This window comes from Orycteropus afer, unplaced genomic scaffold (genome assembly GCF_000298275.1).
Source record: "Orycteropus afer afer isolate SDZICR_OR568_19922 unplaced genomic scaffold, OryAfe1.0 scaffold00848, whole genome shotgun sequence".
NCBI classification, from domain to species: Eukaryota; Metazoa; Chordata; class Mammalia; order Tubulidentata; family Orycteropodidae; genus Orycteropus; species Orycteropus afer.
Window position 1 is genome coordinate 502,158 of NW_006922435.1, and position 9,855 is coordinate 512,012.

Here is a 9,855-nt window from a genome sequence, read left to right on the forward strand (position 1 = left end):
AGCCACTCCTCGGAAGGAAGATGGGGCAATCTACTTCCGTAGTGATACTGCCTTGGAAACCCAAGGAGGGGTCGCTATGAGTCACGTCTGACTCGACAGCACATAACAACAGCAACTACTCTCTTTACCTTCTATGTCTTGATGCTGTGTGTTCTTATGCCAGGCAAGTCTTTATTCACATTTTGTCTGTCTCAGAAATGAAAATCATTCCATTCTTACCAACTTTCTTGCCTTCTCTGTCCCCATACATCTCTTTTCTTCCCTCTCTGTGTCTCCTCCCTCCCCATTTTTTCCCCCGGGGGCCTATGTCCAAAATGCTCTTTTTTGTATAAGTTTTGTCCTTTCCTGGGAGCTTATCCTTTTGATAGTGCTTTTTTTATTGTTTTAATATACTTTGTGAGTTATTTTTTTGTAAAACCCAAGGTGTAGCCATTGGGACAAAGGCTACACTTTCCTAAACTATGGCTACTGCAGCCTTCTTACCTGCAGGGTAGTATTGCAGTATCTGAAAAACATAAGACCAGATCAGTTTTTTTATAGTTCAGACACTTTCATGCTACATGCTTGTTAGAGAAGGAGGCTTTGAGTGTTGCCTTCAGACTTAGACCGGAGGATAGATGGAAACCTGATTGTTCTGAATGGTTTGCCAATTTAAGCATGAATTTTTTTAAAACAAAATTAACAAATTCTATCTCTTGGTTTCCATACCTTTAAACTTGATGCAAAAACATGGTAAGTTGTTTCTGTGTTTGTCTAACTCTTTACTTTAGGCAAATGTTTAGTCTTTAAATTATAATTTACTTACCTTTAATATTGATGAATCCCTTCACCAATAGTTTGCCTAAGATAGGAAACTTGAGATAACAGCATACAAAGGCTGTTTCCTTAATAAAAGACCTAAAATTCCATACTGTTTCCCTTTGCTCATTTCTTCGAAATTACGAATTTCTATGTAACTCACTTTTTTATCCTTTAACAGGGTGGTTGGTACAGAGGAACGTATTCCCATTCCCCTCATGGATTACATTCTTAACGTGGTAAGATCTTCAGGCATGCTGAGTAAAGATACATGATTTCTGGAAAATGTACGGGATTACCAAAGTGAGAAAGTATGCAGTGATTTATTTCTGTGTTAATTTTTACTGGGACCCTTAAAGTGCAGAGTAGAAAGGAAAGACATGCAAGCCTATTATTTTTGTTATATGCAACTGCTTTGCCAAAAATTAGCCATTATTTCCCATTTTGTATGTTCCCAGTTTTCTGTTCATTGTTCCCGTTCACCATTGGAATCCAAACAGGAGAGAAGTGGGATTTGTTATTGTCGGTCCAGTATTAACAGCATATATTTCTTTTCGTTAACTTATCTCTTAAAAAAAATAATATGGCTTTTTCTCTTAACTTCCTATGGTATCTCACAGGAAAAAGTGACAACTTTGAGTTTTCTAAGACTTTGTTTGCCTGTAAAAGGGAGCTCACTTAGCATTTTTTCTAACCTATTTACCACTTCCAGGACTTTCAGAGTTTTTGTTTTTGTTTTTACCCACATTAACCTTGTTATCCTATGAGTCGGGTCCGACTCGACGGCAAATAACAACAAAAACAGCATCCTTAAAAAATGCTTTTTTCAGTCTTAATTGCTCTTCCAGAGTTCATTTTCTCATTTGCTTCATGAGCACATTTAGGGGAGCACATCCATGATGTTTGTCTCTAGCAGAGAGGCAATATATTATGATGCAAGGAGCACTAGATTTAAAAATTAAGAGATTTGTCTTGATTCTGCCATTAATTCATATAGTGTGGCTCTGGGTGAGTCACTATGTTCTCTCCTATTATCTGACTTTAGGTTTGGCTGAAAATGTAAATTAGCGAGCAGTTGTAATTGCTCTTTATTTTCTGGACATTTTAAGGTCTGTGTCATACATCCATTCCTGTTTAACCAAGATTTAAGTCTTCTAGAAAATACCAATTTAATGACTACACGGCTATCCTACTATTCTCACTCTAAGCAGCTCTTTTAGTTCCAAGTGTCAGACTCTAGCTTTTTTTTCCCCCTTCCTATTTTCATTACCTAGATGAAATTTGTGGAATCCATTTTGAGCAACAATACAACGGATGACCACTGCCAGGAATTTGTGAATCAGAAAGGACTGTTACCTTTGGTTACCATTTTGGGCCTTCCCAATCTGCCCATTGACTTTCCCACATCGGCTGCTTGCCAGGCTGTTGCCGGTGTCTGCAAATCCATTTTGGTAAGAAGTATCTGGCCAAATATATATTTTTTTATTTTTAGAAATCAATTTGGCAATACTTCTTTATATGTGTTTTTACTGTAATGTCTATTACCTTCAAGTAAAAAATAATGAAATTTGTGTTAACAAGAAGTAAATTCTGTGACTAATGTATATTGTGCTACATTTCTCATTGAAATATGGAACTGTTCTTTTGTTACTGGGTTTGGTATGTAGTTCTAGTATCATTTGAGTTTATTGGAGAGGGAAGTATATCTCTAAGCAAATTTTGCAATGGTCATTTGTTTTGTCATAGGTGCTTTTTAACACATTCTGGTATGTTTAACCATGTTTTCCTTTTCAAGCTTGAAAGTCATGTACTTTAAACATAAATAATTGACCTTTAATTTATTGGCCAATCAAATCTCAACCAAAATGAAACTTCTTTTATCAGCTAAGTTGTGTAGTAACAAGTAATTTCTGTTGCAAATGAGAAAATACAGTTAGTTGGTCACAGACTTAGAAAGAGCCATAATTGTGACATGTCTGCATTTAAGGTTTATTTCACTTTCCTATTTACACTACTGAATTAAGTGCTGTTCATAAGAGAGAAAGGAAAAGGACTGATCTATCTTTATCCTACCTCTAAGATACTGTGCAAGTATAGGTAGATTTATTTAAAGTTACAGAAATGAACATAATTTCTTCTATCTCAGAACAGCAAGTGATAGTGTTTTACTATCAGACTTTTTCCAGACTTGAAAAGAAATATATATGTGTATGGCTAAGGTGCCGTGGTGGCTCAGTGGTTAAGCACTCAGTTACTAATTGTGAAAGGCTGGCAGTTCAAAACCACCAGCTCTTTTGTGGGGGAAATATGTTGCAGTCTACTTCCATAAAGATTGACAGGGACAGTTCTATTCTTTATCTTAGTCTCTGTGAGTCAGTCTACTCAGGCAATGGGTTTGACTTATGTATATGGCTAGATGATCTTTCAGTTGTCTCCAAAAAAGAAATTTGTTTAGCTGATTCCTGGACCCAAGATTATCTGTCTTGTTTTAGGAAGAAATGAACATTGTATTAGTGATTCACTTCCATGCTTTAGAATCTTGCCTAATATTCCCTGTTGAGCAGAATTTAATATTAGTGACTAAATCTCTTGGTGAGGTTCAAAATTGAAAATATAAATGAACATTTTTTTTTTACATTGACTACCTGCCCTCCTCTAAACCAAAATAAATAATCTTCCAGTATGGACCCCTTCTGTTTATAACAGTATTCCAGCTTGGCCACCACAAGATTTTAAGTATAATTGACTCACCAAGTTTGAAAGCCTGTCATTTGAGAGAAAGTAGTATGTTGCTCTAGAAAGGGGCTTGTGTGTTGCATCATACCTAGGTTCATGTTTCAGCACCACTGTTTACCAAGTAGGAGACTATGGTCAAGTCTGAAATTTGTGAGACTTATCTCTCACTTCCATTGCCATCATTAAAGACATGATTTATGTAAAGTTTATTATGCAGTAATGCTTTAATATTCTTCTTGTTTCAGACACTATCACATGAACCCAAAGTCCTTCAGGAAGGTCTCCTTCAGTTGGACTCCATTCTCTCCTCCTTGGAGCCCTTACACCGCCCAATTGAATCCCCTGGGGGTTCGGTATTGTTGAGGGAGCTGGCTTGTGCTGGCAATGTTGTTGATGCTACCCTCTCAGCTCAGGCCACACCCCTACTGCATGCTCTCACTGCTGCCCATGCTTACATCATGATGTTTGTTCATACTTGCAGAGTTGGACAGGTAAGAATAATCTTAGGGTGAACATGTTGATTTAAAGCCAATGAAATCAAATATATATGGGTTTGTCAGAGGATATTTCAGCATATGTGCCAATATATATATAGTTGAGCATATAGGGGAAAGTTATGAAAACTTCTTAACCATAACTTCCTTGAGGGAGTAAGTTACTGGCCCTGGGGACTCAGGACCATAGTCTCAGGGGACATCAAGGTTATTTGGCACAACATAATCCACGAAGAAAATCTTCTACATCGTACTTTGATGAGTAATGACTGAGGTCTTAAATGCTTGTGAACAGCCATCTAAGGTACAACTTTTGGTCTCTTGCTGTCTGGATCAAAGAAGAATAAAGAAAATCAAATAAACATGGAAATAATTAGCCCAAAGGACTAATGGACCATGCTAAACTCATCCTCTTCAGACTAGTAAAAACTAAATGGTGCCTGGCTACCTTTTGTTCTGAAAACGTATTGCATTAGAAGATACTGGATAGAGTGGGAGAAAAATGTGAAGCAAAACTCAAAATCATAATGAAAGACCAGGTTTACTGGTCAGATAGAGACTAGTGGAAGTCCCAAACTATGGCCCTTAGTTACCCTTCAGACCCGGAATTGAATTAACTCCTGCAGCTCAATTTCCAGCCCAACAACAGACAGGTCTGCAAAAGTTCATCAGTAACACTAGGAAGGTATGCACTTCTTAAAACAATCAACCATTTGAGATCAAAAGGGCACTATTTGCCCAAGAACAAAGTTCAAGGAGGAATGGAAATGAGAAACAGAGAGAGGAGGTGAGAAGGACTGGTGTTACTTTGAGGGGATTGCAGTCAATAACATAAAACAAAATGTGTATGAATTGTTTAATGGAAAACTTGAATCAGAAATCAAAAGCACAGTTATTAACTATTTAGAAAATAAATAGCATAACAGAGCTTAGGGATTTGTATTTATAACTTAAATATGTTCTCTTTATTAAATGGAATGTTGTTGTTAGGTGCCGTCAAGTCAGACCCGACTCATAGCAACACCTCCTTGGGTTTCAGAGGTGGTATCACTACGGAAGTAGATTGCCCCACTTTCCTTCTGAGTGGCGGCTGGTGGGTTTGAACTTCCAGTCTTCTGGTTAGCAGTTAAGTGCCTTAGACACTATGCTACCAGAGCTCCTATTAAATGAAATAGAGTAAGCAATTCAAGTCAAAGACTGAATAAATCAAAATATATATCAAAGTAAAGAAATAGAGGGAAATAATAACCAACCAACCCCCAAAAGAATATTAGAAAGCAATTAATGAATCTAAAAAACTGTTTCTTTGATTTAGAGAAACAGTGTTTCTTATGATTCCTCTCTTTCACTTACTAGCATTTGGAAACGAAAAGGATGATGTTCAAGAAAAATTATAAGAGAATACCCTGTGGGATTATGAATTTAAATGTAAAAATTTTAATAGAGTATGCAACTCATAAGAATAATAAGGAAAAATGGAATCTCATATCCTTCTAAACGTGCTGGAAGTTGATTTTGAACATAATTGTTCAGAGAATAGCCCAAAGGTGAACTTCTTTCCACTTTGGTTGCAGAGTGAAATTCGTTCCATCTCCGTAAACCAATGGGGCTCTCAGCTGGGTCTCAGTGTTCTGAGCAAGTTGAGCCAATTATACTGTTCCCTGGTGTGGGAAAGCACGGTCCTACTCTCTCTGTGTACCCCGAACAGGTAAGGGAATGCTCATCTCCTTTTATTACCCCGATAGCCTTTTTGTCAGAGAAACTAAGCTCAGCCTAGGGAATTCATTGCTTTGGTCAAGGATAGGAGGATGTCTAACTCACTGCCGTCGAGTTGGATCCCACTCATAGATATAATAGAATACAAAGTCTTTCTTGTCCTTCCCACTTATCATTGTAGAAACTTGCTTACAGGTTATGGCATGTTTCATCTGATTTCCTAGTTATGCTATACCAGCATGGTAGGAGCTTAAAATTTGCTCCTATTGTTAGGCATATAATAGAGAACGTTCAGGTTAACTATTATCTGTTAGAGGAAGGATAGTTTGGACCAAGCAAGTTACAGACAATGCAAGTAAGAGGTAAGCTATCAATATTTCTTTGATCACTATTTCTCTTGTTGCAGCCTTCCATCTGGGTGTGAATTTGGCCAGGCAGACATGCAGAAACTTGTTCCAAAGGATGAGAAGGCAGGTACGACCCAAGGCGGAAAAAGATCAGGTAACCCTGGGACACTAAAATTTTAGTTATTAATTCTCAGAGTTCTGTCCTTGTGCATTTATAGTTCCATTTATTTTAAAATTAAAATTGTTTTTAGTAATTTATGAAAATACACAGGTGTGCATCACTTAACGTTCACAATACAATGCATTCTATGAAGTATAACATTATATGAATGATTTAGACATTGTGCAAACACCATATTATAAATAGGAGAGAGGCATGCAAGGTGGTTACCTGGCAGGCCTGGGACCCACAGGCATCAAGCGACTGTGTGCAAAGTTTGGCTCCACCTCTGCCAGTCCTGTGTGGTCACTGCCTGGTCTCTGAGAGATGCACCCACCTGCCTGCTGTGGCACGCACTTGCCATCCAACAGCTATCTCCTGCCCGCCCCGCCCCCCCCGACACACACACACACCCTCACCCACACCTTTGCTGGCTCCCTTTCCTCCTGTCTGCATTCTCCAGCAGCCTACCTTGCCTCTACCTCTGCCTCCTTTCCTGGCCCCCTTTGTTGCAGCCACCATCATCACAGGAGAAGCCACACTGGGTGCAAGGGCCAAGTGTAGCAGCATCCTCAAGGGAGCATCCACTCCACGGCTCTGGCAGCATCTCTGCAGTCCCTGCCTGAGGCGAGTGGTGGGACCAACTATATGGCTAGGAACCAGGACCTGAGAGCTAATGAGACACAGTTGAGATCTCTGTATTTCCACCACATCCCATTTTCCCATCAGGATTTCTGAACACTGTTTGTTTATAACTTTATGGGACTGTGGACATTAACAGTCCAGCATCTAACCACTGTGCCACCAGGGCTCCTAAATCAAAATGGAAGTTCTAAATTACAGTAAACAGAAATTATATACAATTTCTGACACTATTGCAATAAACCTAAAATTAATACAAAGCATTATCTATAGAAAGTTTCTTTTTTTTCTGTGTACCAGATTTCCAAAAAAATTGTATGCAGTGATTACTGAGGATACATAAACTGCAAAGGGACTGATAGATAAAGGAAACATTTATGAAACCACAAACAAGGACTTAATGATACCTAGTTATTATGAGGGAGGGGATAGAATTAATAAAATATTCACAAACCTCTGGCTAGACTAATTTGAGAGAAAATGTGCCCATCAAACTAAGAATCTCAGATATAGTCAAAATATACTAAATTAAAGAAAGAATTAAAATATTTTACTAAGAATGAGATTGTTTACAAAGTTGCCTCCTCGACAGTACAGATAAGTTTTTTTCCAGCATTTGCTTTCACACATTTAAAGAAAATGACTCAGTGTAAAAGGGTGAAATCAAAGTTAACAACCTAAGTCTGATCCCTAAGAGGTGGAGGCCAGATAGACCTCCTCTCTCCTACATCTTTTTAACCAGTTCTAATACCAGTTGTCCTTTCCATGGCATTGTTATTGATAATCCATTACAAAGGCAACACAGAATTCCCACACTGTATTTACAATTAAATTTATTAAGGAAGTAAGAGGGTACAAGTTGGAATTGGAATCAACAGGTAGTTTACAACTAAGGATCAAGATCAGGAAGCATGTAGGCAAAGTCTGGAAGGCTTCCCTGAAGGAGGAGAGCATATCCCTGCCTTCTTCAGTTCAAGACAGGTCTGTTAGCTCCTCTTGGCCATATAAGCAATCAGGCCCTTCTCTCTGATGTACATACCTCCTTTTCAGCCCCCTGAGAATAGGCCTCTCTGCTTTCAGCCTTCCTGCTGTCAATGTCCCCCCTGCTAAGTGACCTAGCTCATAGCCAGCCAGTGTAGCAGTTTTGTTCAACTTTCTTAGCTGCATTCCTATCAGCAGGTTTTTGCTGTCAACACTAACTCTTTTAGGCCTTTCCTCCCTAGCTCTGCTTCAGGGACCCTTCCAGGCCTCTTGCTGTCTTCAGTGTTAAAGCTCTTTTAGGAAGTCCCTTCCTCTCTTCCCCTCTCCCCTTCCCCACTCCCCATTTCTGTCCCCTTGTCTCTGTCCCTTACCCCTTTCTTTCCTCCCTTCCCTCTTCCTTCCCTCTTTCTCTCTTACTACCCTTTCTCCTTTCTGCTGCTGTCTGCCTGCCAACCTCTGAGGGGTTGGCTACATATATAAACAAACTTCTTCTGAATTTCAAGGTGTAACCCTCCTACCAGGGGCATGAACTGACCAATCCCCTCTCAGTAGGCCACAGACACCTCATTTGCATAGTAATTAGTCATTTAGTTTGCATAAAAGTATATGATCACTCCCTGAATGATATGTAAAATAGAGCAGTGATAGTGCTGGCTCCAACCCAGGGCCATACAAAAAGTATTAAACCACAAATTGTTTACAGCTTACCCAGATGTCAGTCTGGGCAAAAGTAACAAACAATCCAAGGTTAAGGTAATAATACCTCAGGGTTGAGGGGTAAAATTTCTCAAGCTGTTTTTCTGTAGAACCAAAGCATAAGGAAATTATTTCACCACACCCAGTATCTGTAATTTTTATATAACATTTAAAAAGAAAAGAACTTGATTTGTTTTATGGTGTTTGCATAAAGCTTATTTTAAGATTTAAGAGGAGACACAAATCCGCATAAAAGACACATCTCACATTTGAATACAAAAATTTAAATGCTTGGGAATAGAATTCAATGATGACCAATTTGACTATGTTAAAAAGGTATAAAATGCCAGCAGAGCATCTGAATTGGTAGCATCAGGGACACTGTGGACATTGTAGTCTACTTGAATAATACCCCCTGGGTTATAAATTGCCCATGTACCCCCAAGGTTAAGTCTTTTTGTTTACTCTCATTTGACAATGTCAGTATTAACTACAGGAAGAAGAGGATATCAGTATAGTTTGGTTTTGTTTTTTCCTCAGATTTAGAAAGTCATAGAAATACAAACAGTATCAAACAACATAGCACTTTCTTGAGACTCTAGAACCAGGTAAGTTCTTCGTGATCTTACTGCTTCCTTTTTATATGTGCAGATGGGGAACAAGATGGAGCAGCTGGAAGTATGGATGCTTCTACCCAGGGCTTACTGGAAGGCATTGGGTTAGATGGTGACACATTGGCTCCCATGGAGACAGATGAACCTACCACTTCAGACTCTAAGGGCAAATCTAAAATCACACCAGCCATGGCTGCCAGAATCAAGCAAATCAAGCCTTTGTTGTCAGGTGACTGATTCTCTTTTTTTCTACTTCCTTTTATGCCTTTCAGAGCCTTACCTAGTCCTCGAACCTAACTCGACTTGGTAAGGCTATGTTGTTTCCTTTAAGGACGTTGAGTTTTTTTTTATTGTGATTTGGGTGAAAGTTCACAGAGCAAATACACTTTCCATACAGCAGCTCACATACATGTCTTATGACATTGATGGCAATTTCCCCCAATGCAACAGCTCCCCTCCCACTTCCTCCCCATAGTTATCTTTTCCCTGTGTTTTTCTCTGCCATGTACTCCTGTTCCTCAACCTCTCTCCCTGTACATACACAGCCCTTCTATTTTCCTATGATTGATCTCTCTAAAGAGTGTATCTACTTAATGTCAATGTTGAACTCATATGCTTGTCTTTTGTTTGGCTGGAATCTACAGGAGTGGATTCAATTCCAGACCTGAAGG

General features: G+C 38.9%; 1 protein-coding gene across 1 annotated transcript in view; it reads left to right on the forward strand.

The window, feature by feature from the left end:
- HUWE1 (HECT, UBA and WWE domain containing E3 ubiquitin protein ligase 1) overlaps nt 1-9,855 on the forward strand; it is a 164,163-nt gene that overhangs the window by 70,689 nt on the left and 83,619 nt on the right. The window contains exons 21-26 of the mRNA XM_007958089.2: nt 980-1,037; nt 2,073-2,249; nt 3,780-4,025; nt 5,603-5,736; nt 6,151-6,245; nt 9,222-9,413. Coding sequence (XP_007956280.1) covers nt 980-1,037; nt 2,073-2,249; nt 3,780-4,025; nt 5,603-5,736; nt 6,151-6,245; nt 9,222-9,413 — 902 coding nt within the window. The remainder of the gene's footprint in view (nt 1-979; nt 1,038-2,072; nt 2,250-3,779; nt 4,026-5,602; nt 5,737-6,150; nt 6,246-9,221; nt 9,414-9,855) is intronic.